At 35.7% G+C, this 25,726-nt stretch overlaps 1 protein-coding gene across 1 annotated transcript in view; it reads right to left on the reverse strand.

Annotated features, from left to right (window-relative positions):
* Positions 1–16,498, reverse strand: part of LOC107566726 (KH domain-containing, RNA-binding, signal transduction-associated protein 3-like) — a 115,804-nt gene extending 99,306 nt beyond the window's left edge. The window contains exons 1-2 of the mRNA XM_016252253.1: positions 16,452–16,498; positions 12,967–13,084 (exon numbers count right to left, since the gene is read on the reverse strand). Of these exons, the coding sequence (XP_016107739.1) occupies positions 12,967–13,084; positions 16,452–16,498 (165 nt within the window). The remainder of the gene's footprint in view (positions 1–12,966; positions 13,085–16,451) is intronic.
* Between the last annotated feature and the right edge of the window lie 9,228 nt (positions 16,499–25,726).

Consider the following 25,726-nt stretch of genomic DNA (forward strand, 5'->3'; position numbering starts at 1 on the left):
GGATTTTGTTTTCCCTTAATAATAAAAAGCTTCATTTAAAAACTGCATGTTGTGTTCACTTGTGTTATCTTTTACTAATATTTCAATTTGTTTGATGATCTGAAACATTAAAGTGTGACAAACATGCAAACAAATAAGAAATCAGGAAGGGGGCCAACACTTTTTCACACAGGGCCATGTAGTTTTGGATTTTGTTTTCCCTTAATAATAAAAAGCTTCATTTAAAAACTGCATGTTGTGTTCACTTGTGTTATCTTTTACTAATATTTCAATTTGTTTGATGATCTGAAACATTAAAGTGTGACAAACATGCAAACAAATAAGAAATCAGGAAGGGGGCCAACACTTTTTCACACAGGGCCATGTAGTTTTGGATTTTGTTTTCCCTTAATAATAAAAAGCTTCATTTAAAAACTGCATGTTGTGTTCACTTGTGTTATCTTTTACTAATATTTCAATTTGTTTGATGATCTGAAACATTAAAGTGTGACAAACATGCAAACAAATAAGAAATCAGGAAGGGGGCCAACACTTTTTCACACCACTGTATATGATATGATATATATGATATCACACATACACACACACATGCATTTGGAAGCTATTGCTGTGAACCCACATCATGCATTCAAAGGAGCTCTCCATGCAGGTGAAACAGACAATTGTTAGGCTTCAAAAACAAAACAAATCCATCAGAGATAGCAGGAACATTAGGAGTGGCCAAATGAACAGTTTGGTACATTCTGTGAAAAAAAATTACGCACTAGTGAGCTCAGCAACATAAAAAGGCCTGGACGTCCACAGAGGACAACAGTGGTGGATGATCGGAGAATCCTCTTCATGGTAAAGAAAAACCCTTTCACAACATCCAGCCAAGAGAAGAACACTCTCCAGGAGGTAGGTGTGACACTGTCAAAGTCTACAATCAAGAGAAGACTTCACCAGAGCAAATACAGAGGGTTCACCACAAGGTACAGACAAGGCCAGATTAGACTTTGCCAGACCACTTCTGGAAAAGCATTCTTTGGACAGCTGAAATTAAGATCAAACTGTACTAGAATAACGAGTCAATCTCCTGATCTCAACCCGATTGAGCACGCATTTCACTTGCTGAAGACAAAACTAAAGGCAGAAAGACCCACAAACAAACAACTGAAGTCACGATCCTTCGGCTGGGATTGTGTAGAGCCCTTTGAAGCTGCACTGAAACTACATTTTGATATTCAAATCGTTGGCCACCATTGAAGTCCATTATATGGAGAAAAGTCCTGGAATGTTTCCCTCAAAAAACTTTATTTCTTTGTGACTGAAGAAAGAAAGACATGAACATATAGGATGACATGGTGGGAGTAAATTGTCAGGAAATTTTTATTCTGGAAGTGGATTTATCCTTTAAATCAATACTAGTAATATTTAATAATCATTAGTATTCAGATAATCAATAGTTAGCGTGACTTGTTTTAGAACTCATTATGATGCCATAAGGTGATGTCATAATGATAAAGAATTCTTCATAATTAATTTTAATATATAGCGATTAGTAGTTAGCATCACTAGTTTGAGTGATGCTGCATCTAAAGAATTGTTAAGTTGTAAATATGTCCTAAATGTGGTTGGAGAACAAAACTACCACATTTTCCTTCCAGAAATAAAAATATAAGCAGACTGACCTGCTTATTAAATGAAAAACTTCACATCATCGTGACTGATCTAAGTGAACTCTTACCGTGGTATGTCTCCATCAACAAAGAAATATTTTCATGAACAGTCCATTTAATGGTAGCAGTGAAGTAATTACTAAGGATACATTTCAAACCGGTTATTTAGACGTGATGTCCTTCTCTCCATGAGCGATTAGAGCGCAACATATTTGCTTTGACCTTGTGTGACTTGCATTTCTAGTCTGATCTTCAGCCTTGGCAAGATTAAGCCCCACATCTTTGGCGTCTGACAGACGTCCCATTCAGAGCCTGAATAAAGAGGCCAAGGGAGAAGTCTGAGACGGCCGGCCCGTAATCTCGCCTTCCCACCGCCTCCCGGATCAGCACGGCTCATCAGAACAGAACTGAGTGAAAAACTCAGCCGTCCAAAAGCTTGTCTGTCCTTTGAAGGTTATTTACGCCACAGAAAAATCTGCGAACAATCCCACCCGTGACTCTTAAGAGATGACAGGAATCTGACGTGTTAATAAGATGGAATGTGAGACAATGTCCTCTGTGGGAATATGAGAAATGCTAATTATTTGGAAAACAAACATTAACACGCCATTCGCTCATGAATATTATAATGCCGCAGGCATTCGGTTGCAAAAATATCCGCTGTTATAATGGATTTTCATGAGGGAAACATTCGCTCTTTATGCGGTGGAAAAAAATTCACTTATTATTTGGATGCCTTCTGGTTTATCATTAAGGGCTTAAGTTTTTTCAAAGGCTGGGCGAAATATTTAATATGCATCTCAACAACAGAACAACAGGGGACCCCAACTTTTGTGGCAAATAATATTCTTTCATCCCCTTTTTGAAATAATTCATGAAATGTTAATCAACAAGAACGTGCTAAAAGTCGCATTTAATCGCACTAATTGCATTCAGTGTAGTAAAGAAATATACTGCAAAAAAATACTGTTTTAAAGTTTAAAGTAAAAATATATTCTTAAATAAATATCCTAAATCCACCCTAAATACTAACTCTAAAAATACCTTAATATTCCGACCCGAATATAAATATTAACTCTAAATACCCCAAAATCCTATAGTAAACTTAAAGTTTAAACAAAAAATTAAAAAATTAAAATTACTTGAGAGACTTAGAATTGTTAGGTGCTGATATATGTTCAATACATTTCATTTCTCAAACCCCACTGCAATTTTAATAATCTCTTTTTAAACATAAACCTGACTATATTTTAGGAGATTTATGCCAAAGAAAATGCCAATGGAGTCATAAAAAAAATATATATAATCTTATTATAAAATATTATCTATATTATCTTATATCGCTTTGCTCAAAGTAAATTTATCTTAATTATACGAAAGGACACTGTACTATAATAAATTATATTTAAGACACTGTACTTGAAAAAAGTGGGAACAAACTAATTAAGAAAGTGTATTTTGCACATTAGTAAATTAAATAGCATAGCATTTCTATAAAAATCTGAACTATCAGAGCTGAAAGAATAAGATTGTTTTGCATTAAAGTAATTTTCATGAAAATATCACAATGCACAAAAACGAAATGTTCCTAAAAAATAGGCAGCAATAACAGCTGCACGTTTCTTCATGAGATTCACTTAACAAGCTTTCCCATTAATTATAGTATTTTTTTAAATCAGCAAACATTATAAATATGTGCAAATAATTATTTACATATTTAATAAGGCTCAGGTCTCTCACAAAAGTATATGTGAGTGTGTGAACATGAGATGTGTTATATAAGCAAAAGAGAATTCCCTATGTATTATTAAAGTCTGTCTCTTAATCAAATATTCCCTTTTCTGCAACAAAACAGAACACGAGCAAAGACACAGAGAGACAGACGCACAGTCCCACAGGCACACACTCTATCTGCACACTTTAGGACTTCATTACCTACCTAAGCTTATTGAATGTGTGTGTGTTTAAATGCTGAAGCAGGGTTTAACATCTACCCTGGTTACTTCTCATTTTCATTTGACCTGCTGTGTCTATGTGTGTGCGCTTGTTAAAAATGCAGGTGGAGAGACATATGGAGAAATAGAGAGAGAGAGAGAGATCCAGATGAGATAGGGCATCTGTTCTGCTCTCCACCAGACGTCTGCCTCTTCTGTCTGTCATATCATATTTCATAAGTCTTATCTTTTTGGTGTTGCAAAAACCACAAATTTTGCATCAGCATTCTCACTCTGCTGTTTGTGTGTGTGTGTGTGTGTGTTGTTTTGTTTTATTGTAATCATCTTTAGAGATGGATTGTGGACGGTATAACACCTATGAACAAACAAATGGCCCAAACTAACTTAAAGGAGTAGTTAACCTAAAAAATTAAAATTTGCTACAAATGTAATCACTCTCAAGCCATCCAAGATGCAGATGAATTTATTTCTTCATCAGAAATTATTTGGAGAAATGTAGCATTACATCACTTGCTCACCAATGCATCCTGTCAGTGAATGGGTGCCGTCAGAATGAGATTCCAAACAGCTGATAAAAACATCACAGTAATCCACAAGCAATCCACACGACTCCAGTCCATCAATGAATGTCTTGTGAAACAAAATGCTGTGTGTTTGTAAGTAACAAATCCATCATTAAGGCATTTCAGTTTTAAACTGTTGCTTCTAGTCAAAATATGAGTCCATAATCTATAACAGTGTTGCCAAGTACTGTTTTTCCCCGTTTTTTTGGTCTGCGGGTTGAAGCCAAAACCCCCAGCCACACACAATTTTGACCAAGGTGGATCCACCCAGAATGCAATTTTGTAGCAATGCTGATAGTCAATTTCCCCCGGTACGCAACTGGGAAAGTTTTGAGTATCAATTGGGTTGGTTTTGTTATGCAGACCTGGCAACCCTGATCCATAATAACTCTTCATCCAGTGAAAAAGTCCAACCCCCATTGTCCTCTCACATCAAAATCCACCCACATACTTGTTTAGAACTGTTTTTGCTTGTAAACGGTGCTTGATCTGTGAATATTTCTCACCTTAATTAGACCAGATGACTTTTTCACCAAAGAAAGCAATATGGCAGTATTTTAGCCAGAAGCAACAATTGTAAGTTAAATATGTTAATGATGGATTTGTTTATTACAAACATGCAGCTTTTTCACTTCACAAGATGTTAGTTGATGGACTGGAGTGGTGTGGATTACTTGTGGATTATTGTGATGTTTTATCAGCTGTTTGGGCTCTCATTCTGATGGCACCCATTCACTGCAGATGATCCATTGGTGGGCAAATGATGTAATGCTACATTTCTCCAAATCTGTTTTGACGAAGAAATAAACTCATCTACATCATGGATGGCTCGAGGGTGAGTAAATCCTCAGCAAATTTTCATTCCGAGGACTATTCCTTTAAGAATTCCTACCAACGTCTGCTTTTCAGCAAATCTCACATACAGTGGGGCAAAAAAGTATTTAGTCAGCCACCAATTGTGCAAGTTCTCCCACTTAATTAATATGCATTACCCACGCCTTGCATGGCACAGTCTGAGTTGACAGAAAGTAAACATCCTGAAGAGAGATGTGTAAAACAGAGAAAAGAGAAGTCATCTTAGACATAGATTGTGCGTTTTATATTGTCACAATGTTTCATGGCCAATTATTAAACGTTTACAGCAAAATGCGAGAGTGGATGAGGTTTCTGGATAGCTTCATTTGTAAGCTTACAAAAGTCTGTCATATGAGATCGTCTATGGCAACTAGGCATTGAAAACCATGTCATGGCTCTGAAGAGAAGCTGATGAGACTTACAATGCATCCACCTAGGTTTCCAATCATTCCTACACACTGTTGCGTCTGGACCAATCAAAAACACAATTTTTCATTTGATTTAACAAATCAGTTATTCATTAGATTAACAAGTCGTCACAGACCCCTCACCCAATAGACTGGGCGCCAGGATGTCTGCGAATGACCACAGGCTACCATGGCAACCATGACACCTTTGCTAGGCCAGAGCCATTTATGACCTAATGGAATGTAAGTAGGGAAAATCACTGCCTTTGAATTAGAAAGAGACACAGTGCCCAGTAGAAATGGACTATTTTCTAACGAAGATGTGAGCTCCAACGCTCCAGGACATCCTAAGTTTTGTGTCAGGCCTTCAGCCTTGACTTTTCCATTCACCAAGATTCTCTGACGCAAACTGGTTATTTTTCATCAACAAACTTCAGCAAAGATCAACTTGAACCTTTGGACTGCATCAAGCCTTTCTTTCAGACAGACGAGACGTGCAAGTATCAAACTTAGCCTTATTAATTGATACATTAGGTATCATTTGCACCTTTTTACAAAGGTGTGTTTGAACTAAGAATCTGATGTTTCCTTCAGGCGGTAGATCTGCTGAATATCAAATGGTTCCATAACTTCATCCCTTATTTCTCTCCTCTTTACGGCTTAAGCTTCAACCCTTTCCTAAACCAACTGTATGCGTGTGTGTGTGTGTGTATTTGTATGTTAGACCAGTTTAAGTGTTTATGTAGTATGTTGGACGAGTTTAAGTGTTTATGTAGTTAATAAAGTCTTACTTGTACCACACTTGACGTGGTTCATTGTTTGCTCATAACTGGAGTCACTTAATTATGCAGATTTATGCTACAAGCTCTTTCCTTAACCAGGAAATTAACGTTCTTAGAATTGACAAGACAGTTGACCCTGAGAGGTCAAGTAAATATCTACAGCGGATCTAAATATTTATAATTAATCATAACTAGTTTTGATAAATTATTCATATTTCCCCATGAGCTGATTCGTTACAACACCTCGAAACATTTATCTGGTTTTGGAGCATCCAACATTTCCAGTTTCAAATGCTAAATCAAATTATTGCAAACTGGCCTAAGTCTGAACCCTAAAAGTATCTGGACAAACTAAGGCCCCGTCCACACGGAGACGCGTTTAGCTGTATACGCATAAATTTTGTATCATATAGGCGTTTCGTCCAGACAGATCCGGCGTTTTGGGAGAGTGAAACCAATATTTTTTTTAACCAGGTCCCAGAGCGGATAAATCTGAAAACGCCACCCTTGCGTTTTCATGTGGACAGCGAATCTGTATATTTTCTGAAACGATGATGACATCAGCCCACGTCTCGCCCCTAGTCAGACACCGCTACGTCACGTAACAGCAACAAAAACATGAACAAACATTGAACGATTGTCTTTTTATTAACTAACATTAACACAGATTAATAAATGTATTGTTCCATGTTCATTTGTATATCGCGCACAAGGTTTATGCGCATAGTCCAAGTCTTCTCCATTTTTAGTGTATCTCTGTGGCAGAATTACAGCGCCACATGCTGACCTGGCATGTATATTACATCGTTTTGTGTCGGTTTCGTGGTTTCGTGTGGACGCAGATATTTCTTGAGACGAGGAGAAAAAAAAGATCAGATAGGGAAAGCTCTGGCTTTGTGTTGACGTAGCCTTAAACATGCCTGACTGTCTTTTAATTAAATAGAAAATATTAAACCAAATGGCAGGTTTAAACAAATGCTGCAGGATGTTTTCTCAGAATTAATTTCACAACCCTCATTTTGAATAGTACTTAAGGTCATTGCACACTTCGTCCAAAATTTTCGCACGTTAAAAAATAAATACGACCTCACGTTATGTCAATCACGTTTACACACTGCCTCCGAAATTTTCGTCCGTCATAAAAAAATTCGGATCGGGTTTGATTTTTTCCATTTTTCACATCCGTAGCAAGCAAGTGTTTTGACAGTTCAGAGCCACCATACAAGCGAACACCAAAATCCAGAATGGCGATTGTCAAGTTCATCCACTTAGTCTCGCAGCACAAAGCACTGTAAAGATCCTTACACACTGAGCTCACAGAAATTGGTGGTCTTCTTTTTAATATGTGGCTCTATACTATCGCTAGCAAAGCATCAAACTGAGCCACTGACATCCTGAAGTAAACTTTGAATTGCCCGGGATAATCCCGCTGCTCCTGACTAGGAACTCTCCTTCCTCGCTATATCTCAGGATTGGATAGACCCAATATTTTTCTTTTTAAGAAGCGAGAAGACAACAAAATCATCCTCACTGCTTGAAGACTCCATTTAGTGCTGTTTTGCGCATTTTTTCGCAACAGATTAATTAATACGCATTGGACGAAAATTTCGGAATCCGTGTGCAGAGACCTATACACTAATAGTATATACATTTTATACCTTCTCTATTACTTTTATTCAGCAACATTAAATTGATCAAAAGTGACAGTATAGACAATTACAAAAGATTTGTATTTCAAATTAATGCTATTATTTTACATTTTCTATTCATCAAAGAATTATGGCTGCATAAAATTTAGCTTTTCCCATCACAAGAATAAATTATATGTTAAAATATATTAAATAGAAAAAAGTTATTTTAAAGTGTAATAATATTTCACAATATTTACATTTTTACTGTATTCTTGATCAAATACATGCAGTCTTGGTGAGCATATAAGACTTTTCATATTTGTATTTTTTTAATGAAGTTTTATCTTTCTTTAAAGTACATTAAATGCCACTTGGTTTGATATCTTGTTATCTAATGCAGTGACTTAAGTCTTTAAACGCAGCTGAGGCCACTTTTTTCACTTTTGGAAAATACAAACACACTAAAAAGTGCCATCCTGAAAGAGAAAGATCACAGGTGAGGTTATTCTTGGTTTAAAGCCATCTAAATAAGCTTAGGAACGTCCTATTTGAAAATAGGGCTGCACGATAAATCGCATGCGATATTTAACGCGCATCTTGTCAGTAAAGCCGGTTCTTTAATCAGCGGTAAATCTCCATCACCTGTGGGCTTTCACATGGAGCAGCATTAACTACACAGAGCCGTTGTTCACTGACAAGCTGCGCAAAACCACGATCATATTTTGCGCATGTTTTTCGCAGCTTGTCGGTGAACAAGCGCTCTGTGTAGTAAATGATGCTCAATGTGAAAGCCCGCACGTGATGGAGATTTACCGCTGATTACAGAATTGCTTTACTGACAAGATGCATTAAATATCGCATGCGATTTATCGTGCAGCCCTATTTGAAAATTGAAAATGACTTGAGGAACTACTGACCTTCAAGGGTCAGTATGGCATTAAAATGTGCATTAAAGCAGATGGGAGGGGCTTCTGTTTTCACCTGACCTATAAACCCCACCCACCAGTAGGGTTGGGAATCGAAAATCAATTCCGATTCCAGAATTGGATACTTGTTGTCAAATTAAAATTTCGATACCGCCTATCGACACTTTTTATTCATCTGTGAGGACCGGACCTAGCGATCTGCCAGGACCTTGCTCGCTAATCTAAGCGCTCCAAAGTTTGGCTACATTTGCGATCAGAAGCCCAAAAAAGCGAAGTATAATATCTGTGATAGCTCAACATGTTGCAAGAAAGGTGTCACCACCAACATGACAAAGCCCTTTAATTTAATAGATCGTTAAAGATCGCGAACGCGATTCAAACACCAACGTGATTCTGTTCCTAAATTACAATGATTCGTCTGTTTCATTCCTCAACCTTTGACGTGTGCGATCAATGTTGTGATCACATTTTGGTTTGTCCGTGCAGCGTACGATCACACCAGTTCACAAATCACCTTTTGAAAGTAATTTGACACTTCAAATTAAGATTTAGCTGTTACAGTAGGTGGCGAAAAGGGGCTGTTAAAATGTATTTGTCTTTGAATCATACAAGAGATTCGTTCAAGAACGCTGGTTCATCCAGTAATGAAACAAGTACATCTTGAGTGAGCCATTTAATCATTAATTCATTAATTACATGTGATTTTGTTTAGTTGTCTAATGTTTTTTTCTTCAGAGTCACGACAGAACCAGAACTTCCATTGGGGGAAAAAAAGAAGAAGAAAAAAACTTTATCCAGAAAAATGTATCCAGAATCATGCAGTTCTATTTTGCACACAAACAGCTCCTAAAGAGTTATGTAGTCTGTTGATTTTTGTTCATGGTATTCAGCTCCAATAAATGGTTTGCAAAAAAAAAGACATAGCATAAATGTTTGATATCATTATGTAATCACATTGGAATCAAAAATTAAGCTTTAGCGTTAGTTCTGGCAGGCCACGTGAGTCAAGCTTGCATCAGCTGATCACATCTACCTATAGGAATACGACACCTATCGCGGCATTCCTATATAAGCTCTATTCAGTATTATTCAGCAGCTTTTCAGCTTGCTTCGGAGCAAATTACCCTCCTCCATCCCCAGCTCCACCTTTTGCCACAGTCAGGACTTAGCTTTCTGATATTCCTTGCTAATCAGACTCCTTTATCTTGAATAAAGTGTTACACTTAAATATCATTGAGTACATTAATGATATCTGCATTGTTCTGTTCTGTTAACCCTGGGGGGGTTATTATTGCTGCTCTCCCTGCTCATTCATGACAGGCTGCATGGATGGGCAGGGAGGTTTTTTGCCCAGAACAGAACCATACCGCCAAACCAAACTTTATGCTAAGTATCTATCATTCTGACGATAGTGGTCCTGACAGAACTGGGAATCGAAAAGAATCGGAATCGATAAGAGGAATCGGAATCGGAATTGATCAATTTCAAACGATACCCAACCCTACCCACCAATGCACCTGAACGTCTTAGGAGAAAAATCCCTTTTTAATCTGGTCAGGATCTCTGAAGGAGAAACGAAGGAGGGGAACGAGACAGCAGAAAACTCTGGCTGAGCGACAGCGATCCAAATGTTCATAATCATCTGTTACAAATGTAATTTCATACTCTCCAGTTCATCAGGGTTGAGCTCTCCAGCCTGGGGCTCTGACTCACAATACATGCACAAGCAAGGAGATTGAAATATGAAGTTGGAACCTTTGTGAAAAGAATGAATGAGTATTTATACAACTCAAACACCTGAAATATGTTGAGTAACAAAAAATTAACATCACTTCTTACAAAAATATGTACTATGGTAACCCCAGAATGCTCGCTTAATGAAAAGGTTGTTATTGTTATAATAAATTAATTGGAAAATAATATGAAAACTTACATTATCTCCTTAAAATATAAGATTTATAAATCTCTATAATCTTCTGAGTCTTTATTTATTTATTTGAAAAAGGGATGGCTAATAACAAATTATCTGACTAATTTAGTCTGATATCATTTTGCAAAATATCTGCTACAATAAAATCTACAATAAAAGTGGATGATAAATAAATAAATGAACAAACAAACAAAAATAGTCCTTAACCAGTATTATTATTGTTAACTAAAATTAAAACTATTAAAAATAGTTAAACAAAAACTTCAAAAAAATTAATTATAAAGTTAAAGTTCTAAAATTATTAAAAATAAAAGTGAAAAAAATAAAGCTAAAGAAAATATAAAAAAAACGAATTAATAAAAATGTCAAAAGCACATACATTTACTAAAACATAAAAAGAAATCAATTAAAAAACTATAAATGCTACTAAATTAACAATGCATACAACTTGTGAATGTATGCAAGCTTCAGCAAAACTTGGAAAAAAAAGTCATTAACTAGTCATTACTTCTAAAATCAGAAGTAAATGACAACAGAACTTTATTTTCTGGATAATATTTTTTTTCCAAAACGGTCTGTGCGGGCCGAAGCTCGCAGTCAAACGATGCTGTGTTCTCCAAACATCAGTCATCTTCTCGCCCTCTCTGTATTTCACACTCTTCTCTGAGCGCTACAGCAGAATTTCCCCATGTACTGTTTGGAGCGAAGACAGAAATCTGTCAACTAACGTGACGCAGTAAACACCCTGAGCAATAAAGACCATCCAAAACAACTTTTTTCATCTTTTCAGCAGAGTGAATGAAAGTGAAAAGTGCTGCTCCAAGTTTGTGGCTTGAAAAAATGCGTGTAGAGGAGCCAGACTTGCTCACTGTCTAGGCTCGAGTTTCTCGGGGACACCGTACCACTCCAACTGCTCTCCATTATTAATGATAGTGCTACGGGACCTTTGAGGTGAAAGAACCGAGGAGAGAGAGAGAGAAAGGGAAAGAGAGAGGAGGTAAACTACAGGGACAGAGGTACAGTACCCTTCCTAGGTACGTGTCAAGTAGAGCAAGGAACCGTCGTCCTCTCAGGGTACAGCTGCCAATCCAGACAGTAAGAGGCAGGCTTTTCACGCCAAGGTCAGACCTCAATCCGCATGGCGCAGAGCTGCAGCGGGAGCACAGTGTCGTCTGACGCCAGCTGACAGGCCTCGCTGCTTCTCCTCACTAATAATTAAAGGTAAAGCCCAAAGGAAAGAAAATTCACAAAGGAGATCTCTTTAATAGCTCAGCTGTTTCTTCAAAACAACAAGATTAAATGGATATCAAACACTTTTTTGCTAAAGTCTGAGATGTTTCTCTTGGGAAGAAGACCCTAGTAAACGCACAACATATCCTTTACTTTCTAGCGACACCATAAACCGTTCTATGAAACCAAAACCAATGCAAAAGTCAGAGATCACGATACAAAATAAAACCATAAAAAAAGTGTTACCTGAAATAAAATAAACTAACTAAAGTGAAATAATGTATTAATGTTTGTTTGTTTGTTTGTTAAATAAATATTTATTATTATTATTAATAAGAATTATTTAATGTTATTTAAACAAAAAAAAATATTTTAACTCAGATAATTGAAATATTTTCTAATTTTCATTTAGTTTAACTTTTAAGTTAAGTTACTTATTAAAAACAACAAATTATTATTATTATTATTATTATTATTATTATTAATTTAATGTTGCTTAATTAACTTATTTTAATTCAGGTAGTTAAAATAATTCAACTCGTAATAAAAAAACTAAAAGTAAAACTGAACAAAAATCTTAAAAACAACAAATTATTATTATTATTCATTTAATGTCATTTAAATGAAAATACTTGTAATAAAATAGCTAAAATTAAAACTAATTAAAATGAATTTAAATAAAAAATCATTATTAAAAACAACAAAAACTGCAAAGGACAAAACACCACAAAATTACCAAACTTTCAAATTAAAATGAAAGCAGGAAATAAAAATACATAACATTCAAAATAAAACACTTACTAAAAATAATTGAATATTTTAAAACTTTAAAATTAAAATGAACGCAGAAAATATAAGGTAAATCTATAATAGTATCTCAACGATACACTGATATGAACCCAAAAATATTTCATCATATCCTTTGAAGATCTGATATTAATTTTATAGCTCTACATCTACTTCGTCAACAATGTGTCTATTTTTATTTCTCCTAAGATATTCAAAGTTGTTACTTCAATAACAACATACCTGAGAAATCAAAGAAGTCTCCTGAGTAATGAAAGTGAAGCCAATAAAAATTTCCTCTGGGATTCTGAATCGCTGAGCCAGTGGCATCGGCGCTTCCAAAATCACCTTGTGTTTGGAGCTACGTGACAACAAGAAGGATACGACAGCTTTGTTATTCATTAAAAGCCTTTGCTGTTGACATGCTGTAATGGCCTGCCAGTTGTCGTGATTACAGGAAGCAATTTTAAGGTCTGCTGTAGGGTGAAGCGAGGCCTGTGTAAACCAAATCACACAAAAGCACAGCCTTTTTATTCACTGTCTTTGTGCAAACTGTTAGATCTACTTAAAATGTGTAATGAAATTCTTTCATGTTTAATTATTTCACAAATTTACAAGTGCATAGTAGCTTTGCTATTAAAAAAGTACAGTTTTCTGCTCTTTTTAAATAAAAGATTTTGAAAGACTCTGTAGACATAATCTCATATTCATAGCGCAAAGCTTCCACACGGTCCAGTTCAAAAGATATATTAAAACTAAGCTGAAAAAATTGAACGGATATCACAACCATGGGCTCATTATCTAATAAAAATTGTAACAAAAAAATGACATTTAACATCTTAAAAATCATAACATATATATATATATATATATATATATATATATATATATATATATATAATTTAATAAATTCTATATTGATTTTAATTTAAAGGTGCCATAGATACAGTTTGCATTGATACAATATTTTAAATTGTTCTCCAATATCTACATAGAAGGTATGTGGCTTAGGTAAGGACAGAAATTCTCCAGAAACGGTTTTACATGTCCATTTACAACCCTCGGATTTGTCCCTAGAATGAAACGGTCTGTTATTACTTTATTTGGAAGGGTCATGAATAATAATAGCTCACATAACAAACAGATTTCTACTGTCCGGCGTGAACGATGGAGAGATTGGGCATCCAACCTTATATGTTTGAGCCTGTATCAGACGAAGATACAGATTTTGCAAGAATGTTTAGCATCCGTGAGAGACAGTTATGAGTGAGGGAGCAGATGCAGCCTCTGTGTTGCCAGATCCAGCTCTTATAAGCGTTTTTGGTTTAGGGTCAGCGATATCTTTATCTTATCTTAATTGCAAAAGATTTCAAAAATCATTTTGGTTTATTTTTATTTATTTATCGTTTTTTGTTTGTTTTAATAGCAATATCTGGCAACACTGCATCGATGATTCGGCTGTGCAGGTCCGGCTGGCCTAGAACATGGGCTGGTATACGTTATGCAAATGTTGGGGGCATAAATATTAATGATCCCGACTGTAACGTCACAGTTGGTGTTATGCTGGGATTCACCTCTTTTTCAGTGGTCTTTTGCACGCACAACATTTACATAAGGAGGAAACGATGGTGTTTGAGGCTCACGGTATGTCATTTCCATAATTAAGATGCTGCTTGTTCAGAGGTATAACCAGAAAATATGATTGCATCAATCCTATCGTATTATCCTATATGATGGTCCAATCCTATTATCATCACTGGTTATCTGTCTGTATGAATGCTTCTACATCTAAAGCACTTAATGGACTACAGATCAACATATTATCTCTCTTTAAAACATCTCAGTGCCAAGAACATCTTCATGTGGAAAGGATGAAGAACATTTTCTTCCATTGCTCCTAACACTCAGACGGTTTCGTTTAAGTCTAGACTGAACAATCATCTGTTTAGTCAGGCACATAGTTAAATTCCCGTAGCGAATTAAACTCCCAATGCTATAGCCATAAAAAGTGTGTCATGCACTGATTGCATCACTATATGCATATCGAATTGATTCTTATTTAAAGTCCTTAAATTCATTATACATAATTAAACATCAAATTAGGCCGTCTTACCATTAATACCATGTGGCAGGATTACATTGGCTCAAATTAAAGGGTTAGTTCACCCAAAAATGAAAATTCTGTCATTAATTACTCACCCTCGTGTTGTTCCAATACCATAAGATCTTCGTTCATCGATCGACAAAGTAGTCCGTGTGACATCAGTGGTTCAACTGTAAAGTTACGAATTATATATAATTTAATAAATTCTATATTGATTTTAATTTAAAGGTGCCATAGATACAGTTTGCATTGATACAATATTTTAAATTGTTCTCCAATATCTACATAGAAGGTATGTGGCTTAGGTAAGGACAGAAATTCTCCAGAAACGGTTTTACATGTCCATTTACAACCCTCGGATTTGTCCCTAGAATGAAACGGTCTGTTATTACTTTATTTGGAAGGGTCATGAATAATAATAGCTCACATAACAAACAGATTTCTACTGTCCGGCGTGAACGATGGAGAGATTGGGCATCCAACCTTATATGTTTGAGCCTGTATCAGACGAAGATACAGATTTTGCAAGAATGTTTAGCATCCGTGAGAGACAGTTATGAGTGAGGGAGCAGATGCAGCCTCTGTGTTGCCAGATCCAGCTCTTATAAGCGTTTTTGGTTTAGGGTCAGCGATATCTTTATCTTATCTTAATTGCAAAAGATTTCAAAAATCATTTTGGTTTATTTTTATTTATTTATCGTTTTTTGTTTGTTTTAATAGCAATATCTGGCAACACTGCATCGATGATTCGGCTGTGCAGGTCCGGCTGGCCTAGAACATGGGCTGGTATACGTTATGCAAATGTTGGGGGCATAAATATTAATGATCCCGACTGTAACGTCACAGTTGGTGTTATGCTGGGATTCACCTCTTTTTCAGTGGTCTTTTGCACGCACAACATTTACATAAGGAGGAAACGATGGTGTTTGAGGCTCACGGTATGTCATTTCCATAATTAAGATGCTGCTTGTTCAGAGGTATAACCAGAAAATATGATTGCATCAATCCTATCGTATTATCCTATATGATGGTCCAATCCTATTATCATCACTGGTTATCTGTCTGTATGAATGCTTCTACATCTAAAGCACTTAATGGACTACAGATCAACATATTATCTCTCTTTAAAACATCTCAGTGCCAAGAACATCTTCATGTGGAAAGGATGAAGAACATTTTCTTCCATTGCTCCTAACACTCAGACGGTTTCGTTTAAGTCTAGACTGAACAATCATCTGTTTAGTCAGGCACATAGTTAAATTCCCGTAGCGAATTAAACTCCCAATGCTATAGCCATAAAAAGTGTGTCATGCACTGATTGCATCACTATATGCATATCGAATTGATTCTTATTTAAAGTCCTTAAATTCATTATACATAATTAAACATCAAATTAGGCCGTCTTACCATTAATACCATGTGGCAGGATTACATTGGCTCAAATTAAAGGGTTAGTTCACCCAAAAATGAAAATTCTGTCATTAATTACTCACCCTCGTGTTGTTCCAATACCATAAGATCTTCGTTCATCGATCGACAAAGTAGTCCGTGTGACATCAGTGGTTCAACTGTAAAGTTACGAATCTACGAGAATACTTTTTTGGACGCGCGTTTGCGACAGTACCATGACGCGAGCGTGTGACGGCGCCGGCGCTGATCCAGATCCGGCATGATGACGTCATTACGCCGGATCTGGGTCAGCGCCGCCACACGCTTGCGTCATGGTACTGTCATGAGTGCGCGTCCACAAGTGATGCAGTAGAGACGAAAATGTGGAATAAAGTCGTTATTTTTGTTTTCTTTGCGCAAAAAAGAATTCACGCAGCTTCGTAACTTTACAGCTGAACCACTGATGTCACACGGACTACATTGTCGATCATCTTGGTACTTTTCTGGACCTTGAACGAATTTATTAAATTATACTGTATGCGCTAGCTGGAGGATGTTCCTCACAAGTTTTCTTCCTTGTCAGTTATTTTTATTAAATTTGTATATATTTTATTTCTACAAAATACAATAAAAGCGGGTCACAGAAATAAATATTTAAATATTTAAAGTGCAATAATATATGAGAGGTTGTGAGAAAATACGATGCGTGTCAGATCCGAGTCACATTCAGCAGCGGCAGCTCTTAAAGTAATAGCAGCCAAAAAAACTCATAACATAGCTGCTGTGATGTCGGTTAATCAGAGAACAAAAGAAAAAAGAGGAAATCAATAACTTTTGGATACATATCTTTAATTGATCTAGATTTAATTTAGAATTTAGTGTTTGATAACTTTATTCAATTTCTGTATATGTCCAACTTGCTGAAGAGCATTTATTATAATGGGTTTAAGTTAAATTTAACTAAGTTAAAAAGTTATTATTTTTTAAAGTCTACTAAATGTTACAATTGATATCGCTCATTTATACTGTAATGTTGAATGGCTATAATCAATGGTTAAATATTATGGGGAAAGATTTTTAATTAACAACAATTGCAAGAAAAAAAATTAAACTGTAGATATTCGTATTTTGATTTGCAAAAACAAATTTACGTTTATAATATTCAAAAAAATTAAGTTGACAATTAACATTGGTGGTTAAGTAGCTTGATTTACTGACCATTTCTTAAAAAAGACAGTTGCAAATCCTATTGTGTACCCCATTCATGAAATAGCACCTGTATTTAATCAGCTGCATTGTCATTCATATCTCTACGGTCCGTTCCCTACTGTCCTTTTGTGTCAAGTAAACATTCTGTCAATGCATAACGTCATATTACCAGAAGATGCACAGCTAAACTTCAAAGTGCACTTATTATAGGAAAGTCATCCTATTGGTGCCGTAATAATCCGACACAATACATCATAATTAATATGGATTCTGTATATGCATATCCTTTTCCCATCTAGCAATGCCTGATTAATTATTCATATTCGCTAATAGACTGCGACTGCTCGACGCTGGTCCTATAAGACAGCAGCAGAGAGCTGGTGTTGGATCTATTCGATTACACAAAGCGCTGAGAACGAGAAAAAACAAGGATCGATAGTCTAAATGAAGGGAAGAGTGGTGGCTGGCCGGGTGATAATACACTTGTATGAGACGCACAGCGCAGCGGGGCACAGACAGAGGAACTTTAGGGGGTCTTTCTACAAAACAGGTGCCTTTTATGCCCGCCAAAAATTATATACCATAGGCAAAGTGGGACTTCGGAGAATATTAGCATAAGCACTTATTATTTTGAGATCATTTTGCTTTTATAGAGTCAACACAAATTATGAAATGTATTTAATTTACGATATATTATATTTAAAAACAGCCTAAGATGCAGCCTAAGGTGATTGGCAGGTCTTTTTCTCCAAGCCTGGTCAAGCTGGTCAGTTTGCTGGTTTTAGCATTTTTCAGTTGACCAGCTTAAATAAGCTAAATAACAAATAAATCATCTTAGGTTTTTTGGGGGGTTTTTTCCAGCCTGGAAATAGTTATTTCTCAACTGTGTTTTAACTGGTTGGTGTATACTAATTACCAAATAAATCAGGAAAGATATGAAGGTGTACTTACCCAATAATCTTCAAAAAGTGTATTGTCTGTCACGTGTATAAAAATAATAATATTGTGAAATCAAAATGGAAAATCATTATTGCTGGCCTTCAAAAAATTGCATGACTGGTTGCAATTAAAATAAGAAATTATAATGATTTATGCTATAACCTAACTTAAAACCTTGGCTAAATTCAAACTTTTATAGGTATACATTTAAGTTCAGAAGATTGTGGTCAGTGAGATTCTTTTTAAGGTTTTAAAAGAAGTTTCTAATGCTAACCATGGCTGCATTTATTTACTCAAAAACACAGTAAAATAGCAATACTGTGAAATATTATTACCACTTAAACAGCTTTTTTTATTTTAATATGCATTTATTCCTGTGATGCAAAGCTGAATTTTTAGCAGCCATTATCTTCAGTGTCACACAATCCTTCAGAAATGATGTCACTTTTGATCAATTTAATGCATCCTTTCTAAATCAAATTCATTTCTTTCAATCAACCAATCAATCAATCATTTAAAAATCTTACTAACCCAAACTTTTGAATGGTAGTGTATGTTTTAAGTGACTTTAACAAAGAAAGTTAATATAGGCCCCGTCCACACGGAGACGCGTTTAGCTGTAAACGCAAACATTTTGTATCGGTTTGGCGTTTCGTCCAGACGGATCCGGTGTTTTGGGAGAGTGAAACCGCTATTTTTTTTAAACCGGGTCCCAGAGTGGATAAATCTGAAAACAACATCCTTGCGTTTTCGTGTGGACAGCCAATCCGTATATTTTGTGAAACAATGATGTCATCACCCCACGTCTCACCCCTAGTTAGACATTTCGGCGTCACGTAACAGCAACAACAACATGAACAAACACTGAACGATTGTCTTTTTAACATTAACACAGATTAATAAATGTATTGTTCCATGTTCGTTTAAATACCGCGCGCTAGGTTTATGCGCATAGTCCAAGTCTTCTTCTCCGTTTTTACATCGTTTTGTGTCGGTTTTGTGTGTACACATGCAGATATTTCTTGAGACGAGGGGAAAAAAAAGATCGGATAGGGAAAGCTCTGGCTTCGTGTAGCTGTAGCCATAGGTTTTCATTACAAAAAGTGAGAATTTTGTGAGAAATTTTAACTGTTAAAGGGTTCCCTTACGAAAAAGAAGTTTATTCAAGTGTGCTATTAGTATCTTACTTCTTTTAAACTAAAAATAGGAAAGTATACTTTTAGTCTACTTTTTATGTACTTCTCAGAAATGGGCTTTATGCACTTCTCAGAAATATACTTAAAATGATATTTAAGTATACTTGACTTATACTTAGAAAAAGTCTAAATATATTTTAGCTATAATTGTGCTCCTAGAATCCGTGTTTTCATTGTTATACAGTAGGGGCCGCTAGTACACATCTTCTGTACAAAATTTCCAAAAAACACAAGTAAAGAAGAAACCGAAACAACAGATGCTTCCACATGTATTCTAACACGATCATCAGACATAAAACAGCATCAAAACTGTGTAACATAATAGAATAAAATGTCGATCAATGAAGAGGTAATAATGACTGTCAAGCTTTGGGGTGTTGATCGACTCTATCTACGTTTTGATTATCATTCTGAATCCAATTCATAGTCTTTTTTTAGCTTTTTGTTCAAAATGTTGTTTATTTCTTTATTTTTTATTTATGAAACTTATCCACATTCAAGTGTTTAAAAAAAGAATGCATGAAGCTAGAATAAAATGTTTTTGTTTATAAGCAGATACCCTGTTCTTTTGATGTTTTTTTCTATGTTCAGATATTCATGTAACAAAATATATACAAATTAATACCTAAATAGGGACATAGTAGTATACTTAAAGTATGATGTAAAGTTCACTTAAAGAAAACTACTGTTATACTTTTATATACTAGAAAGTGGGCCAATTTAGTCCCAAGGAGTATTGAAATAGTACACTTACAAGTATACTACTAGTACACTGATATTTGTATACTTGCTACATAAAGTATACTTAAAAAATATACTTGAACTTTACTTAAGTATACTTACTAAAATAAACTTGAAGTATACTACTTTTTGGTAAGGGTAAGTTCACCCAAAAATGAAAATGCTGTCATTAATTACTCACCCTCATGTCGTTCTAAACCTGTAAGACCTCCGTTCATCTTCGGAACACAAATTAAGATATTTTTGATGCGTTCTGAGAGCTCTCTGACCCTCCCATAGACAGCAATGTAATTACCACGATCAAGGTCCAGAAATGTTGCAAGGAGATCGGTAAAATAATCGAAGCTACGAGAATACTTTTTGTACGCAAAGAAAACAAAAATAACGACTTTATTCAACAATTCGTCTCCTCCGCATCACCGTAGCGCCAATTTGGAGAGTATCCACTGAACATAAACAGCGTATGCTCTTCTGTGTCAGGTGCATCAAGCGGCTGATGCCGAGGAGACGATTTGTTGAATAAAGTCATTATTTTGGTTTTCTTTGCGTACAAAAGTATTCTCGTAGCTTCGTAAAATTACAGTTGATCCATGTCACATGGATTATTTTACCGATCTCCTTGCTACGTCTCTGGACCTTGATCGTGGTAATTACATTGCTGTCTATGGGAGGGTCAGAGAGCTCTCAGAATTCATCAAAAATATCTTAATTTGTGTTCCGAAGATGAACGAAGATCTTACGGGTTTAGAACAACATGAGGGTGAGTAATTAACGACAGAATTTTCATTTTTGGGTGAACTATCCCTTTAAACCCCTGGTTATGATGTCTATTAGATATTCCTACATTTATTTTTCATAAGAGCAAGGGAAATCTTGTTTTTTATGATATGACCACTTCAAAAACAGCAGTGTTTCTGAGCATCGTTCTGTTTCTCTAAAATAACAGCTTGACCTTGAGTACGTGAATAGGCGAGATGTATCTCTCATAAGTGTAAACGAAAAACCAGATACGTGAAGGTTAATCTTTCTCATTTTTCCACACTGAAAACAACTTGACTCAAAATGAACACTACACATTCGACGGGCCTCACACATGGGATAAAGAGCAAAATAAAAATGCATCTGCCCGTAATTGCCAAAGCACATACAAGCATTCGTTCGTTCCACACAAAAACCCACGGTTTTAAGCGATACGAGAAATCTGGTTTCTCAGAGGACATCGGCGTCTTGATCGTCAGATTCACTGGTATCAGGTGAAAGATGCTCGGATGACTATCTGCTGACACTGACCGCGGATACAAGTTGGAACATACCTTGTGCAGTGTTCGAACTATACCGTGGACTTTGGGGGAGCCCACTTTTATTTATAGAATAAATCAGTGTTTCCCAACAGCGGTGCCGTGTAAAAAAATAATTTTTTAATATTTTTGAATTGCTAAAATGTTCAAAAAAGCATTTATTATATAATATCCATTTCTGATGTCGCCAATAATTAGAGATGCACTGAAATTTCGGCTGCCGAAAATTAGTTCACCGCTCAGGTTTCACGTGGTGTGATGCTCTGTGTATTATCCCGCTCTATGTGTGTGTGCTCCGCTCAGTCGCTCCACTCATATACCGTTCATGCTCATCGGAACAGCAAAGTCCCCTCAAAAATCGAGCCGACAGGAAACATCGATGTAGTACAGTATTGTTTCTGTCTGCAATAGCCCTACTGTGTTGTAACATGGTGTGGTATATGGGCAACTCTGGTAACGCTGCCCTCTCATTCATTGATCTGCTAACCGCTATGTTATGCTCGCGTGTTCTGATAATAATAGCTTTCTAGGACTAAACATTATTTGGATAATTGGTAAAAAAAAAAGTTAAATATCTTAACCCTACTGTTAGACCTACCTGAAAAACTAAAAAGCAATTTATTTAATTCAAAGGCCTGTCGTTATTTTTTATTTGTGCTATCAATATTTCTTTATTTGTTCTTATTTTATTACTGACTGCTTACTTGTCATTTTTTATTCAATTCAAAGTTTGAAATCAAGCTATCTCGTGCTACTGCACCAAAATTACCCAACTGTAAAATAAAAAAAAACACAGAGTGAGCAAAAATAGCTAATTATAATGGTAATTAAATAATGTTTACATATGTATAAAAGCCTACATTAAAATCTGTCTGTTCATTAGAAATTAGCCTACTGATTGCCACCATTGATGGACAAAATATTTTAATAATATTAAAAATTTCTGTATGACATTATATTCTGCATTTCTTCCCTGTTGTACCAAATATCTATACTTTTCAAATTATCATATCAAAGTTAGAAATTCAAATATTGTGACAAAATTAATTTTGTAGGGTGCCACAAGTTTGTTAATTTCCAAAGGGTGCCACGACTCTAAAAAAAGATTGGGAAACACTGATCTAGTTCACAGAAAGTCATAGAAGGTGATGTTCTAATCCTCTTAAGCAAAGCTCACCATCAGAAACACATCAGGAACACAAACCCAGGATCAATGTGTAAACTAGAGCGACACTAATATAGATCCGTTTATATTTTTCTACGAATCTTGGAGTCAACATGTACTAAACATGAGTGGAATTTACACCGCAGCACCCCCACACCCCCACACCTTGATGCTCATGACAAGAATAGCACGTATAGTTATCTTTATTGAAGTGAATTAGGTTTAAATCGCCGTCATGCATGAATGAATGAATGATATTTTTGCAATTTTACACATGATAATCCACGATGATCACATTACACAAAACTGAAATTGCACGTCAAAATAACACATTGTCAATATTTTTTGAGACCCCCCAAAATTTCACAAATCACGTTTTTAGGGGAGCCCATGTCTTATTAAGGGGAGCCGAGCTCCCCCTAAGTTCGAACCCTGACCTTGTGTATATGCAGCCTCAGAGGCTTTTCTCTCTCACAGCGAGCTGAAATACACTCATGCTTACAAAAAAGGTCCAGCATAGAAATTGGCTTCCAGAAGACTTACTGAGAAAAACACTACAACACTGTAGCAGGTTATTTGATTTAGAGCGACTGGACTGAACTAAAGCTGCGAGGCCTTTCTGTCTTCCTAAATGAGATTCCCTGTGACAATCGGATAAGAGAGAGATGGCAAGGAAAATATTACAATACGGATGATTGCTAAACCGAACAGATGAACTGTTGATGAGAAAAAGCTCATTAGGGCTTTCCAGTTCTACACACGCATGAAGGCGGTCGAACCGGGCTAATGAACAAAAGGAACGGCTGTTAAGTCAAGAGAGGGTGAGGACGGCACGTCCTCCGTATCGACATGAGTCATTATCAGAGTTAATGATGATACAGCTATACGATGCCTTTACGCCTGTGGTTTCCATTTGAAAGAACTGAATACTAAGTAAAGTTGCAGCAAATAGGGTTTTTATAGCTCTGGCTCTTAGTTTCTGGATATGCTTATTATATTTTGGAGTAATCATTTCCTGCATCCCCTATGTGTTTGCTGATTTACCAATTAGCAGAAATTTTCTGTGAAAATCAGTTTTTGTTTTTTTATGTTTCAGACTAAAAAGACTAAACAGGTAACTATAAGTCTAAAATAAGGAATAAGAGTCACATAGTGAGAAATAAAGTCACAATTACGAGAAACAAAGTCACAGTTTAAGGGGAACATAAGTCACAATTAGCTGTTTATTGTTTTACACCGAGGTGAAAACAGTTTCCTAACAGTTCACCAAAAAAAATTTATGCAAAGAACTAAAGAAAATGAGAATAAATTCAAAGCATGCAAGAAAAGGTTTGTAGTTTATAAATTTCACATATGAAGTAAGTAAATTATACCCATCTGAATCAATCTGGAATTTCAATACGTTTGTCTTATATGAAAATAAATGGCTAACACGTTAGAAAAAGGTTCACTAACAATGAAAAATTATTCTAAAGCATTTATTAGTCGTAGTTAATGTTTATTTCAACATTTACTAATAAATTAGTAAAAAAATCTAAAGTATCTGCATATATTATTTAATGGAAGTTAACATGAATTAACAATGAATAGTGACTGAATGTTAACAAAGATTAATAAACACTAACACATTTATTTCTAATTCACATGTAATGTTAGTTAATGCAACAACTAATGTTATCTAATGTGACCTTACTGCAAATTATTACCAATAAATGTCACTTAAGCATTGCAATTTGTTGCCTAAAAATAAATAGGCCAAATAATGTGGCTATTTTGAGATCCTCGGCCTCGGTCATTCTAAAAATTGTAAATACATTTTTAATACAGATTGTGAAAATGTTTATTTCATTTCTGAAATAAACAGGTTATTATTTATTGACTTGCACTTGTTAAATGTAAAATGCAGGGGGGAAAAACAGCAACATATTCTCCATGGGGGATCAGAGTAAAAACAAAACAGTAAGCTTGAGTCTAAAATAAGGAACAACACTGTGAGATATAACGGGCACAATTACGAAAAAAGTCACAATTGTGAGATGCGAAGTTGCAATTAAAAATCTCAATAACCTTTTTATTGTTTTACTGTTTAGAACAGCCTTACAAGCATTTCAACTAAAGAAAGAAAAGCAGCCAAGTATATATCTTTAGGACCATTACAAAAAATGTTTGTACCTGACATTATTCTCACTATATTGATGCATTCAGAAGTTTAACTTTTGAGTTGTTTTTGTAGCTCCTCTTGTTAAAAAAATCACACACTTCTCCAAAATACAATTATTATTTCTTGATTTTGGGATGTAATATAACAAGAACCTGCTCTTAATAGGTTTTGTGATGCATACCGTGCTTGTCTGTAGGAGTATACATGTTAGTGCTCATATCTAGTTAACATAAGAAAGTGTAAGCAAGAACTAAGGACTTGTCTGCAGGTTCAAACAGAGCAGGAAACAACATGAAAAATGAAAGAGAGACATGCAGGGATAGACAAGGAGCAGGAGAACGAGAGAAATAACCGTTTTAAGTTGTAAGTGAGTGACGTGACATGTGGCCAAGTATGGTGACCCATACTCAGAATTAGGGCTCTGCATTTATCCCATCCAAAGTGCACACACACAGCAGTGAACACACACACACACCGTGAACACACACCCGGAGCACACCCGGATCATGGGATCATGATAGCATGTGTTCACAATCTTTAAACAGAAGCGCAGAGCTACAGCAAGACATCTTGATTAAGTGGGGGTCAGACATCTGAAATGTAGCCAGAGACATCAGGGCGTTTTGCTTGGGGAGCGGAGCACGACCGAAACAACGTGTGCAGCGTTAGAAATAGAAACGGGAAGCAAGAGAGCTCTCGCTGTTCCTACTGTCTCACTAATGCAATTAGCTCAACAGATGCTGCTTCAACCCACAGCTTTTATTCAAGAGATGGGAAATATGATTTATAATTTAGCATCAA

The sequence above is a fragment of the Sinocyclocheilus grahami genome, unplaced genomic scaffold, assembly GCF_001515645.1.
Source record: "Sinocyclocheilus grahami isolate Dianchi unplaced genomic scaffold, SAMN03320097.WGS_v1.1 scaffold1096.1, whole genome shotgun sequence".
Taxonomy (NCBI): Eukaryota; Metazoa; Chordata; class Actinopteri; order Cypriniformes; family Cyprinidae; genus Sinocyclocheilus; species Sinocyclocheilus grahami.